Here is a 14,935-nt window from a genome sequence, read left to right as displayed (position 1 = left end):
CTACTGGCAGTGTTGCCAGTTCTGCTTAGAATCACCCAGGTTATGGAAATTCCTGCATGTTTCATAGATTTGCTATAGAGTTTCCATCTTTTTTTAGGACATACATTAAATGGAGTGTGTGGAAATGTACAGTCACACAATAAAATTGTGAACTGAAGGGGGTCCTTATTTTCAGTTAACAGGCTTCAACAGCTCTTTTCTTAAAAGTTCCTCATACAAAAATCTAGTACAGAGTAGTCAGGACTCATATGAATCCAGATCTTTCTAAACAGCTTTGAAATTGCCTGATAATCAATAAACACAGGTGACTCTGTGGAGGCCAGTTGAATTACACACTTCATGAATTTGCTGATAAATACAAAATAATAAAAAGGATCGTGTCTTCATAGCCAGCTTATGTCTTCCTGCAAATTGATCTYTTTCTTTAAAAAATAGTTGGGCAAATCCTTCTCAGTTCCCTCAGTCTGAAAAGGTGTTTTAGGCTTGTGGTTGTTTCTGTGTGCATGTCTGTGAACCTTCTGTGTTACTTGTAGCATGGTGTCAATAAAGATAAAAGTGAGGTTGCTGAAGGTTTGCCTAGACTAACCCAGTTTATCAAATGGCATGATTTCTATATTTAAAGATTTTCTCTATTYCTTATCCTGAAAAACTTGGTATTGGTGCCAGCTAAATATGATAGGAAGTGTAAAATGAAATCTCATTGAAATAAGTTAATCAAGGAGAAAAACATAAATGAATCTTATCCAGGAAAACAATCTCTTATACAGAAGTTAAAAATAAGAGTAGAGAATCATATAAAAATCATAAAAACCTGCATCCAAACTTGTAGAAATAGGTCATAGGAATATAATAAAAAAGGAAAATGGAAGATCTAATTGAAGAAAATAGGACTTCAAAAATAGTGAAAAATATAGAGCAAAAATATAATGCTCAAGATCTCTTTTATCTGTATTCCTAGTTTCCTGTGCAAAAGYCTTAAAGATTCTAAACTCAGTAATAGTTTAAGGCCAGTTTTGTATCTTTTAGCATATTAAAAATTTGCTAAATTAGGATTAAAGCTCATAAAGCAGCTAGGATCAAAGCTTTTATAGCTAATGTTCAAGTGCATGTTCTAAATGCTTATAATGGCTAAATAGAAACTGATTTGGCATATTATATGCATCATAGCTTACAACAGAATTAATTAATTGGCAGTTGGATTTCTTCCTAGGTAGCCTTTGGCACTTTTTTGATTAATTTTTAAACAACTCTAGCTCTGATTTCCTGTTTCCTAAGCCTGCTTTTTTCTCTGGCCTAAATGGGATGCACTGGTAGATTATTAAGTGCGTCCTTGCTAAGTTATTATGATTTTACATTTTATAAGAAAAWTCTGCAGCAGTTAGATTCTACCCAAGAGCTTTACACAAGGGACAAAGAGCAAACAGACCTTAGCAAACAAGCAAGGTGGATGCCCAGCAAGCCCCTTCTGTGGCTCTGCTCCTACGCCCCAAGCCATGGCAAACAGCACGCTGGCTGATGGTCCAAGCCGGGGCCCTGCTCATCTGGRGGAAGGTTCAAGGGCTGAACCAGGGAACCAGCTCATTCCTCAACTTTAAATTCTCGGGTAACAACCAGTTTACTTGAAAAACTTCCAGCTTGGGGCTTACTGTGCTGTCCTCACAATATATTCCTGTTAAAATACTGAGAGATCTATCGTTAATTTTAGCAAAGAAACATCTATTTATGATCAACAGTACATGTTTTGCATCAGAAAATTTGCTTTTCTCCCTTCCTCAACTGCATTTTATAGCTCTGATTTGGAGCACTCCGAAAATAATAACCTACAGAAACTTGCATTCCTCCAAAGCTGTGTCGCTTTTATGAAACCTCAGGGGCATAGACTGCTGTGAATGCAGTGAACATATGAATAGTAGGAACATGTAGACRTTTTCTCACACATAAACAATTTAACAATACCAATTTTCCGATAAAGTAAACTTAAAATACCTTCAAGTGTCTTTATAACTATTTAAATTAAAACAGACTCCCTCTAGATTGCATCTCAATGAGAAATATTTTAAATRACTTGTAATAAAAATTGCGCTTACCCACTTTCTTGGTGCCTTTACCTCTTTAACTAATCTCACCTTTTCAGATCTAACAATAACTTCATTTTCACTATCTGAAGCTTTTTATTTATTTGTTTATTTTTTTGAAGGGAAATAGATCAAGTCTTTATTTGGATTTTGGCTGTGTCTTGTGATTGGAACATATGTATTCATACAGAGGGATTCATATGGTTAGACCATCACTTTTTGAAAGTTACAGTAGTACGAAGCCTAGACTCATAAGGAGGGAAAATTAGCCTGTATAAGCAATTGAGAACTCCATATTATCTGTATACATAATTTTATTGCATAATATCTGTTTTAATTATTTTTGTAGGTTGGGGAAAGGCCTGTGAAAGATGAATTTTGTCCTCCACCATATACTCACTATGAGGTCCCACCGAGTTTTTATCGGTCTGCCATGATACTTAAGCCACAGTTAGGACTGGGTGCAGTTTCAAGATTACCGTCTGCAAAGAGCAGGATACTTATTGCAAGTCAAAGATCCTCAGGTAACTGTCTTCATCAGCCAGGAGAAATGACAAGTGCTCCTAGCCTCTATCATCCTGATGCTTCAGGTAAAGTATGATTTTTTCCTCTTTTCTTTTAACTATAGTCACCAATAACATTTTTTTTTCAGGCAGAAATATCACAAAATGAACAATATCTTGACCTGATACTACAAAGCTCTAATAACACTCTTTGAGGTGTTTTTTTTTTTTTAAACCTGATGCAAGGCTCACTAGGGAGTCTGGGGCTTGCACAGAAGTTGGTTTAACAGGTCGTTGCCAAAGAAGGAGAATTGATTTCAGTGATAATTCTCGTAGAGCTCTTTTTCATCATCTTCCTCTTTCTGAAGGCCTGAAAAAAATCTTTACTTTTGCCCTGTGGAAGATAATGGAACGTTTTCTTCTATTGTGAAGACCCAGTTTTTTGATCTGAATATGCCAGTCCTCTATCTCTTCTCGGAAGCCTTGGCAGTGTTCAGCTCTGCTAGCAAAGAGCTTGGTCCCTCAGCTTACACCTTTTCAGAGACATCTTCTCCAATACCTCTTGCTTCCAGCCATAGTGCAGGGCACAGTGTGACCCTGGACAGAATTACAGAGAAGGGAAGAGCAAGAGAAAAAACAGACGGGGAAGTGTCAGATGCCACAAGACAGAGCTAATTACTTCTACAGTGCACTTCTTCACAACCTAGAAGATCTTGGAGGTTTTAACATTTAAGCAGCTGCAAGTTCACTGAAAAATCAGTCATTGCCAGAGTGAAACATAGCAGCTGTTTAACAGCCTACAAGTCTGCACAGATAGTTAAAAAATAGTCATAAAAGATAAAGCCTTGTGTCATATGGTCCATCGTCTTGCCCTGGGGCAGAGTTCCTTGTGATAGACATTTATCTATTCATAAAACCCTCCAGTATGCCCGTGCCCCTTGCCACTGTCCTCTACTACCCATACACTTGGAGTTAGCTACGTTGGTGCCATTTGCAGAAGTTGACCAAACTCAACTGTATGAAATTCAGTTCAGCGTGGTGAATAGAGTTCAGTGAGCGCTCACCATGTGGAAAGAGGTGCAGAGAGCAACTGGATCCCATGCTCCATTTAAATGAAACTGCAAGAGGCTGCAAGTTCAGAGTATGACTAGGATAAACCACTGCACAATAGGAGCAAGTCTGGGAGACAGATATGAGAGGAATATACAGAGTATTTGTTAATATACTATTAACAAATCCAGTGTCTTGCCTGATCTTCAGAAATGACTGTTGCCTTGATTTTTAATTATCCAACTTAATTATCCTGAATCACTGGTTATTGCAGATATTACTTTTCTCTAGACATTTCTTTATCCATATAGGAACTTGCCTTGTATGCACAAATTTACTGTCTTCCTATATAGAATGACATTCTAAAATCTAAACAATAGCTGCCTCAATCCTGTTTATTTTCTGTAATACTACCTTCAAAAAAAATCCAGTGAATGAGATGGAAATTGCACTAGCTCTTACCAATCAATTCCCCTTTCTCTATATTTTTCTGAAGTTTTTTTTTAAATCTTATTACAAATATTTTCTTGGATCTTTCCTGCTCTGGAGGAAAATTTAATTCTTAGCTCTCCATAACTTCCTTGCTATGAATGCTGTTTTGTTTGATTCTCTCAAGTCTATTAATACCTTGTTGTTTCAAAGATACTATTAAAGATAATTCATGTTAGTCTGATAATCTGTCTGCCATTTCATTCAGGTTCCCAAAGTGTGTTCTATCTGGCCTTTGGGCTCTGACTGTTTTTATTGATTTTAAATTACCCAAGACTTGTTCTGGAGAAGTTGCTAATGTCTTCAGTTTTTCATTGTCCTCCCCAGGACAYGTTGTTTTCACTTCTGGCATCTCACCTCCATTTTCCTTGTGAGGTGAAGAACTTGTTTAATTTTTCTGCAATATCTTACTCTGCTTTCACAAGGAAGCACTTTAGTAGGTACTGAATTAACTCAAAATACACTCTTTGGACAGAGTAAAAGAAATAGACCTAGTACAACGTATTCCATCTCATCAAGAGAACTGAGACACACAGTAGTGTTAATCCATCAGATGAGCAAGGTGTGCCTGTATCTAGACAGATCATGTGGGGCCAAAACAAACCAATTGTTTTAAGGTAGTCAGCACCTTTTTTTTTCAGATTTCTGTCATCCTATTTCCCTTAATTTGCCAGCTTGATGTGGTATTAAGCTACTTTAATCTGCGTTAATATTTTTGATGTAATATTTGAAGAACAGGATTAAATACAGCTTAGAGTCACATTTACAAATATAAGCAAGCAGAATGCCTGAAAAAAATGATCAGCCTAAAGGAATTGGTGCTCATAAGAGCTTTGCTCGTGGCTGTTATGGAGTATGAGGACTTGGCTGGCTACAGCAAGAGCAGGGGGGACTATCTTCAGTAATGCTCATCAGCATCTTTGCAGCTGGATCCGGAGCTTTTAATCCAGCAAGCCTGTTAGGGATTTCAGTCCTGCCCTGGGGTAATGGGAATAGAAGGATCTAGCCAGTTGCCATCTAGTGACAGAGTGTGAGGTACCACTGAGGCTTTAAAAATGAAATTGCCATGCCATAGCACTGAGGACAGAACCGGTGCCTCATAATGAGGATTTTATTCCCCTCTGCAATACCTTTCRTAATGTAGCAGGCTGCTTAAGCAGCAGTGATAAGCTGAGTGGTTTGGCCCTCGTATAATACTAATTCTCATAAAAATGACTCTAAAGTAATTGATAATTAAATCCATGAACTGCTGAAACGGACTGCAAGCACTAGAAGTACCTTAAGGGTTTTGTTAGTTTTAAGACATGACAAGTAGAAAATAAAATGATAATGAATGATCCTATGATTCACCAAATGTGATATCTAAATATGACTGGAACAGAGATCATTCTTCATCTGAAGGACATTTGACACATGTATTGGCATGGGCTGTGGTTTCCTTATTGAACGGCACTGTTCCTTAGATGATGCTTTAAATCGGTTGGGTGAGGCAGGCATTCCTGCTATTAGGAAAAGTATTCAGCACTGTAGAAAACATAGCAAGTCATTGAATTGTGATGTATTTAAATTGACATTAATGTCTCTGGAAGCTTAATATTTGTTTATTTTATATAAATCGACTCTGCTCTTTCTAAGGGAAATATGTGATTCAAAACAAGCATTAAAGGATGCTGTGTCTATAACATAAATTATGAATAGGATTTCCTTGGTTATAAAAACTTCTTAGAGCACACTAGTTAGTGTTTACATTAATTAGCTGATTATTTTTATGGGATTAATGTCTGATTTTGAAAAGTAGAACAGAGATCTCATCATTAAAACTTCACTTAATTCTACTCTTTTTCCACTAGTATTTATGATAATTTTTTCTCAAAGGATGAGTTAATGAAATTTTGTTTCCTCATCAGCTCTCTGTATATTAAATTTGCCAGTCCTGAGTGTCTGACAGCCTCTCTCATTTCTAAACAAGTCAAATCCTTTTAATGGTACTATTTATATATAAATCAGAAAAAACGTGTTTTTGATTTACTCACACACAAATATACCTGTATTTTTGTAGCTCATCATTAGCGTTACAATATATATGCAGGTTTCTCCTGGTAGGAGTTCAGCTTTGCTTTCATGTTGATTTTTAGGAATACACAGTACTTAAACAAGCAAATGAGATTTGATGATAGAAATGGGGCTTTGAGGTTACTTCCTGAAATGTTTCATTAGTGCTACTGCAGCTGCATACTTGTTTCCTAGGTTTGCAGTCTGGCAGAGTTGGATCTGAGCTGTCAAACTTCTTAATTTCTTAAGAAAAGAGGACAAGGCCCGAATTCAGAGAGGAAAATACTCTCTATCCCTCACTAGAATCTGTAATGGTTTCAGTTGGTACTGTCTACTTTCCCTAGGAGAGCAATCTGTATTTCATAAAGAAAAGTAAAATGCCTCGTTGAGAGACATAAATCTCCTCAGCGGAGTTTTGCTAATGGCGTTACCACCATAGCTGAGACCTAGCCACATGCCACCTCTTTGCTCCCAACAATTATTGCCTTCCTAAAGGACCAAAATGCATCTATCAGAGGGACTGTCTGTATGACTGTGTTGTTCTTAATTTAATGTTCTTTATATAACCCAGCAGACAGTCATATGAATGGTATCTGTGTACAGTAGAAGACAAATGCTGAAGTAATGTTTAACTACTGTGTGCTTATAGAGTACATCTGTGTTACTCAGCTGTAGAAGATCTGACTGGGTGCATTTCCATGATGTACTGGGAAGTAGAAAGGAAAGATTTAATGTAATTCTGTAGCCGCTTCTGGGTGAAATGAAAAGGAGAAGGTGAAAGTGAAGAAGGAGAGTGGATAATGAAAAGCAGGTCAAGAGTTTGATATGCAAATGCAGCGATGAAAGGAGACAAGCCCAAGGAAATGTTATTTGAGAAGAAAACATGCGACAGGAGAATGAGCAAAGCGGCTGGAAAGACAAAGCTATTAATTGTGTGACATGTTTGTAAGGGAACTATTGCCGTTCTTCAGGATACATTTTACCTATCTTGAGGATTTCTGCCCAAGTAACCTCTGAGACAACGTCTCATAAGACTTTACTTATTCTTACCAAGCTTCTCTTGACCTTTCTTCTTCTTGTTCATGGAAAACTATGATCAAAGACTGAGCGCTAGAAGAAAGCTTGCAGATGTGAGGTTGTGATGCACTCTAACTTTGGGATTACTGTTCTGTTTTGTATCCATGCGTAGTGGTGAGGGAACAGAGCAGCTGAGAGTTAACAGAAGCAGTTCAGAATAGATGAAAATCTGGTATTTTAAAATCCCGCTATCCTGAGTTTCTTGATCATTTGAAGGATTTTAAAGATAATTCATAATCAAATTGGCTCTCAGTCTGATTATCRTCAACTTGTACACTGATATTCACCTGATATCAGTATAAGGCCTTCAAGTGCTCTTTGATTCCAGAAGTCAATGGACTGACAGGAAACTGTAATCTGAGGCTACAACAATATTGTCTTTGTTACTGGTCCTGTGTAACACCTTGTGGCACCCAGAACAAGTGGCAGGTATTGCCTGGCCTCCATATTATTTGTAGGAGCCTAACCCAGGCTATCTGCCTTTTTTCCCTGTGTCTCACCATGAGACTGCTTAGATTCTTTCTTAGAAGAATATTCTTTTCTGAATAGAGCCTCCCATCCATCTTTCCTCCTTACAGGTAGTCAGCTGAAGCTGGAATATACCTGAGAAGGGGACACACAGATGAAGGCAGCAACTTTCTAAACTGTGCTGAACATAGAAATATATAAAAGAAATAGAAATATATGGCCTTGCTGTTCTAGACTTTCAGTCCAAAATGCAGCAAGTGCATCCCAGACACTGTGACTCTCACTGGGCTGACGTCTTCTGTGGGATGTCACTGGTTTGCACTTCAGCTAAAAAGCAAATACGGGCATTAGCAGCTTGAATTAAGCACAAGCTGACAAATTCTCGGGGTGGTGTGAATGTGCTAAACAGCCTTGGGTTGTCTAGGGGTTGGCAAGGCACAGAGCAGCTTTTTTGGGCATTGAAACCTGAAGCAGGAGGAGCTGAGCTTTCCTACCATATGATAGTGGTCTGACTGATTAGAAATTAATTCATGTTCAGCAGTGACAACTGTTTTGGTTTTGGAACTGAAATGTCTCAGGCTTAATAGTTCTTGGATGAGAAACCGTCAGGAGGGCTGGGTACAACCTCTTGACCATTATGTGGGTGAAAACCGTAAACCTCCCACTTTAAGGCCCCATTTCTCAGTTCTTGTTCATAGAAAAATTGTTGTGATTATAGCAGGGAAATCACTAGAACGGTGGTAACAGAATAGGGTTCTTATTTGGGTGAGTTGTTTTCAATTTCCAAAGGTATCAATGATTGGGTTAACTCTGAGGTGCCTTGAAAAACTGCTTGTATTATCCCTGAATAATTCTGTGACCTTGCAGATAACTCCTCTGCCGCAGATTCAGTAGTATAAAGTGAGAATAATGATATTTATAGCACCCCATAAAAGGAGCTGAGATCTCTGAGAGAAAATGACACCTAATTATTGAAAGGATTTAGAAGAAAAATGCACATTAACAAAAATAAATAAATAAAAATAAAAGGATTACCAAGGATTCTGAATTGTGGAGAGGAGTTGAAGTATTGAACTGCTACTGTTCTTCATATGAACACACTTGTGTAACTCATTTCTTTAACTTTTCATTTGCTTTGGCTAAAATATATTTCAGATTTCACAGAGAAGTTACATGAAAGTTGTACTTTAGTTATATATGTGCATGATGTGTTTTGTGTGCAGTATGGATGCAGAAAAACGCTAGCGCAGACTTTTCTTTAGGCTCCCCAGGCACATCTGTTTTCTGTCAATCCATTGCTACCTTAAAATGTTTTCATGTTCCTAGACGGGAACATGTTATAGAAAAACCGCTTATGTTCCATACAGACAACAATATTTAATTCTATAATTAGCTCCAGGCAGTCAGACAGCTGGATGCATTTTTGCCAGTTTTTATGCTTATTTTGGCAGATATTTATTAAAAGGAAAACTGCTCATTAAAACAACTTTCATTTTGATCTCCCAGACCTTGTTTGTAGGAATCCTTCCGTATCTCTAAGAAACAGAAATAAAACTCAATGATATTTAGAACAGAAAATAGGTACAATAGGCTGATGTTGTATGTATATTAATGAGAAAGAAGWCACAAACTGACTTATCTTTAAGGATTCATATGCATCCCTAATGAGGATAATGTTCTGCCCTCAGGTACTTGTGTCACTTTTTACAGAGAGTATGACAGAGCTGGATTATTAGGATGAGAAGTGAAAAATAATTTAAGGATGAAGATGAGCTCAGAATACAAAATATTGTCAGATTAGGGGAAATCTGAATTGTAGTGACAAAACTGAAAACTCTAAAAGCACAAGAGTGTGAGAAAAAACACTGAATCATCTGCCCAAATCTAGGAGAATGATTCTGAATAAGAAGTAGAGCTGACTGGGCATTTTCTGGTGAAGGAAGACACCAAAACTTGTCACCAAACACATCCTGGTTTTAATGATTTTCTTCTTCTTTGATGAAACTGCTGTCAGGATTTTGATGCGAGGCTGGCCCACATCTTGCTAAGTGCCCTGAGGAGTGCTTTGTTTCTTGGGTGCTGGCAACCCCACCACAGGCAGCCCATTGGGGCTGGGGACCGCTGGGCTTTCTCGCTTGCCCACAGTGCTCAGCACACTGCTGGCTGCAGGCTGGTTCCTCCCTCTGCACCGCAGAGGACAGGAACTCCCGGGGGCTGGTGCAGCCTACATGGCACAGGGCTTCCCTRCTGTTAAGGTGGGACTTGGAAGTCCCAGGTGAACCTCGTGTTCCTAGGGCAAGCCCATTTCAAGGCTTTAAACAAAACCATTTCTAACCACTTTTTTCACCCTATAGTGGAATTTCTGCTGATCTGCTACAGGATTTTTTTTTTTTTTTGATATTTTGTAGCTCCTTGCTCTAAAATGGAGATATTTTAATTCTGAAACTAAAATGTTTTGCACACTGTGATTGGGATGTATGCCTTTTGTCACACACAGTTTCTTCTTGTAATTAGTCCTGTAGATAGCTGGTGAAGTTGATGTTGGGCTCCAGCTTGCATGTGCTGTGCAGTGAGCTGGGAAGGTGAGCTGCTGCGACCACACAACCACTAACGTGTTGGTGTCAACATCGGAGGGGCAGGACACACCTAGCTGTGGAGTGAGGAGAGCGTGAGATCTCTCTTGCACAGTCTGACAGTGGCATAAGCCAGTTTCAATCCCACCTTGAAGCTTTTCACAGAATGGTTGAGGTTGGAAGGGACCTCTGGAGATCATCTAGTCCAGCCTCCCTGCTCAGCAGGATCACCTACAGCATGGTAGACAGGGTTGCATCCAGGTGGGCCTTGAATCCAGTCTCCAGAAAAGGAGACTCCACAACCTCTCTGGGCAACCTGGTCCAGTGCTCCATCACTCTCACAGTGAAGAAATTCCCCCTCACGTTCAGGTGGATCTTCCTGTGCTTCAATTTCTACCCATTTTGCCAATGCTGGAAGATATTAACCCTCTCAGGTAGAGAGATTCTGACTAAAAGATAATTACCTTGTCGTTTCTAGCAATGGGGACTCTTAAAGCTTTTCACTGGACACTTTTTATTGTTCCTAAATTGATATAATTAAAATCAGTTGACATGATCTGCAGTAATTGCAAATGCTGCTGGGGACGGTGTTGAAGTCTTGTTCTGTGCTGCCTTTCTGGGTAGTCATTTAGATGAGATACAAATGTCAAGTCTTATCATTGGGGAGTGAAGAAATCTGGTTTGATGGGACATTGCAGATAATAGTAAACCAGCTAAAAAATAGCATTGCAAAAGCAATACAGCGCAAGCCTAGCAGTAAACAGTAACAGTAACATCACAGCTTCGCTCTTCTCATTGCTAATGTACCTGCACCCGGACCCACAATGATGTGTCAGCAACCATCACACAGGCCCAAATGAAGTCAGATTCAGGGTGAGAGCCCAGAATTATTCCTGTCAGTTAAGAAAGGACGAATGGGAATTTTTAACGGTTTTTTCATTACACATTTGTTATTTGTTATTTTCCTTTTGGACCTCCAAAGCAGGTTCTTTTCTGGCCTGGTAAAGATGCTGCAGTCAGACATCCATTTCTTTGAGTCTTACTGGAGGCCCGAACTCTTGAAAAGTGGTTACAAAAAGATGGCTGCAGGCTGCCCTAAAATCAAAAAGATTTTAGGGTTTATAGTATATAAATTCTTTTGTTCATTGAACAAGTAACATTTTTTGTGTCTTTTATAGGAATGTGTTTTATATAAAAAACAATACTATCTTTTTGCCTGGTGTTACATTTATTTTTATTGCAAAAGAAGAAGCTTATTTTTGTCAAACACAGTTTAGTATTATTATTATAATGAGATCCATAACTATATTTCAAAATCCGCATAATATTTTTTCTACTCAAAGGAATTAATCTTGTTTTCTATAAAGTCTCCTCAAAGAGTAATGCTTCATTAAAATTAATAAGGCTGTGACCTACATAGTTTACAAAAGAATTAAATACTGTAATAATGTGAAGACCATATTTTTACGGTACAGTTAATTTCTATTTTTCCTTTAGTATTATGAATGTGCACTTCTTCCTTTGAAGTATGTGTCAGGCTAAAATTCCCAAATACTGTTCACTCCACAGGAATGGAAATGGGGTGAATTTGTGGCCTTTTCTGACAGAATACATTGATATTTCTAATGTTCCCTTGTCTCCCAACCTGCTGATCCCATCTGATTAAACATTTCAGCATCAACTTTTAGAAAACTTTGTTGATTTTTTTTATATTCTCACTCCATGGGATTCCACAGGGAAGAGACAAAAATACAGAGGGAAACTCTGTCCAAATGTTACGTCCAGTTGAGGTCCAGATCCACTTGCTGTCGAGGCCTTTCAAACCAAACAAAACTCTGAACTTCAGTCCTTACAMAATGATAGATTGTAACGTTTATGGAACTATATGCTACATTTTTTCCTAGAAAATTTTGCCTAAGAAAGAGCAGTTGAACAGTAGTGGGGACACAAACTGGAGAAGGATGGTCAGCTACTGGTTACCACAGCCAGACATGATTGCCTAACCATCGTTGTTATTGCCTAACTTTATCCCTGATAACCTGCTACTTGCAGTTGTCTGAGACTTAGCTAATGTGATACAGATAGGGTAATATTTTATGGTGAAGTGAAGTCCGTCAGTAGAAATGGTTAGTGGTATGTTAAAAAAGGATACCTTACTAGGGCATGTCCTTTTTCCCAGGCTTGATGCAAGAGAAGGACATTCTTTTTTTAAGCGAATTTTGAAAGAAAGAAGATTCCAAATAAATATTTTCCTTAAAGGAATACAAAGAAGTACTGTGTCCTTGAGGAGAATTATTAGCATTCTACAGTTGTTTTGAAAATCGGATGCTGTGCCTGGTGTTTGTCTCTGTGTGTGAGTTTCTATAATTGGCAAATAAGAAAAATCAGAAAATGATACAACATGAAAGAAGAGAGCATTTAAAGAAAAAAAACAAGCTTGTATGACATTACTTTGCTGGAGTTTAGACTTTTTGCCTTATGGGTTCTTGTTGCGTTTCTTATTTTAAAGCAACCTGTAACTGTTTCACAGAATGGCTTTCTGGTGGAGCAAAGAGCGAGCCACCATTGCAGACTGAGCGGCCGTTAAAGCTTGCCTTCGTTTTCTGTACTGACTCCAGGTAGTTAGTTGGTACAAGTACTCTTCAGTATGTCTCAGTTTCATTTGCTTAATAAAAATTTCTTTTTCTTCTTTCAGTTGATCTTAAGAAAGGCCCATGCCCAAATGCTGCAAAGTCRAATCTCCCCAAGCCGTGTCAGTCCGGACTGCGTCCTCCTGGTTATTCACGGTTGCCAGCAGCTAAGCTGGCAGCCTTTGGTTTTGTCAGGAGCTCAAGCGTATCTTCTGTCTCAAGCAACCAGTCAAATGACAGTGCTCAGAGTGATCAGAGCAAGACAACCAACCGTAAGTCCAAAAAATGGCATTCCTTTAGGGGGGTATTAAATAGATGTAGTCCAGAATTGTCCAGAATGGAGTTTGTCTACAAGGRCTAATTTAATCTGTGTAACATTCACTAATCTCGTCTGTGAGTTATGGGTTTGGAGTCTTGATTTCCCAGTTTAATTTTTTAAAATTATTAATAATAGATGAATAGTAGCTGAACATGTATTGCATATATAAGCAATTAGTTTCCCTATTGCTGAGAAAACTCTACAAGGAGTWGACCTGAGGCGTTTTTGTATTTTGTTTTCACCTGGAATCTTCCTTCTTACAAGCYRAAGTAAATAAATAAACACAGTAAAGTGTCTGATAAGCACATTGTAGTCACAGAGAACAGATTAGGATAAAGATTATCTAAAAGGAGCAMTGTAGTCTTTCTCATCTGCTTTTTCCTATGCCTTTTAATATGCAATRTGATAAACTTGATTTAGAAATTTAATCAAACAAATGCTAGTGATATAAAATAAGATCACAACTGATATCGTAACTACTGTCTCATCTCCAGACTCCCTTGGCTGAAATGTCATCTTGAATCCTATTTTCTGTAGCAAMTGCTAATTTTATTAAGTACAAAATAACACAAGCTGCAGCATGCAGTCTTCGGGACATGTGCATTTGCCCTGGGCTCAGAGCAGGAAGAGGGATTAAGAGATTTTCACGCTAGTTTTTCTTTGAAGACTGGATTGAGCCTATTGAGCCTGAACCGTGTCAGTATTAAATCCAGTGGCATCCRTCCTGGAGGAGCGCAGAGAGGGCAACCAGGTAGCATAAGCTGCCAGCAGCAGCAAGGTGCTGCAGAGTCCAAAATCTTTCTGTGTTAGTATTCATCTGAAATGGATGACAATAAATGAAATGAAAATTAAAAATTCTATGGATTTTCTCTTTCTACTTTTAAAAGAGGTCATTGAAATGCAGAAGAAAGGGTCCAGCTAACTCCTATAATGTTGCTAAACATACACTTGAATCCTTGTTYTACTCTTGGACTGATTGCATGTTTGTATTTATGTTATAATGAGCGTTACTTTGTTCTGAGGGTAGTCGGTCTGCTTTGCTTTGCATTTTTGCCCTACATTTATGCCTTCAGAAAGCTTTTWCTTTTATCAAGCAGTGTAATCTTTCTGCGTTTGGTTACAAAAAGCCTTTGTTAAAGACAGAAGAGAAAAAATTATGTAATTCCTAATTAGACAAGCAAGAAATGTTGCTGTCTAGCAATTTCATGTGTGAATCTGAAAAAACAGCATCTGTAGATATAGCACTGTCCTCCTGAATACTGTTGATGCATATAGTTTAATATGTTTGAGAATTCTCTAAAATCAAAGTATCCTAAACTGAGTCAGTTGATTTCTCAAACTTTGGAGGAAGCACAAGCAATCTCACACTCGGGAAGCTACATCAAACTCTTCATTAATCTCAGCAGAGGTTGATTTCCTTTCTATATTCTGATGTATTTTTAATTACATTTGTACATGAAATGTGAAACCATGTTTCATTCACCACAAGTATGTGAAAGTATTCAGCTCAGATATTTTGTTCCAGCTCACTAGGCTGAAGATGGTGAAGGTGTTTTTAATATTAGGCTTAGGATTTTGTGACCAACTTGTGCACACTGTAAGAGTGTTTCTGGATGCCATGTGTTTTTAAAAGTCAGGCAATAATTTCTTGTGGGAAGTGTTCTGCTTGCACAAAGTGCTGTATACATAAGCTCAAACT

General features: G+C 38.1%; 1 protein-coding gene across 2 annotated transcripts in view; it reads left to right on the top strand.

The window, feature by feature from the left end:
• The window catches only part of MTUS2 (microtubule associated scaffold protein 2), a 323,283-nt gene that overhangs the window by 126,501 nt on the left and 181,847 nt on the right, over window positions 1–14,935 (top strand). For both annotated transcript variants that reach the window (XR_014897855.1, XM_085321758.1), the window contains exons 4-5: window positions 2,425–2,665; window positions 12,983–13,189. Coding sequence is in view for 1 of the 2 variants with exons in the window: in XM_085321758.1 (XP_085177884.1) it covers window positions 2,425–2,665; window positions 12,983–13,189 (448 nt within the window). In the remaining variant the exon portion in view is untranslated. The remainder of the gene's footprint in view (window positions 1–2,424; window positions 2,666–12,982; window positions 13,190–14,935) is intronic.

Source organism: Rhea americana, unplaced genomic scaffold (assembly GCF_003343005.1).
Source record: "Rhea americana isolate MKP2758 unplaced genomic scaffold, rheAme1 scaffold_71, whole genome shotgun sequence".
NCBI lineage: Eukaryota > Metazoa > Chordata > Aves > Rheiformes > Rheidae > Rhea > Rhea americana.
This window is presented reverse-complemented; position numbering and strand designations above follow the sequence as displayed.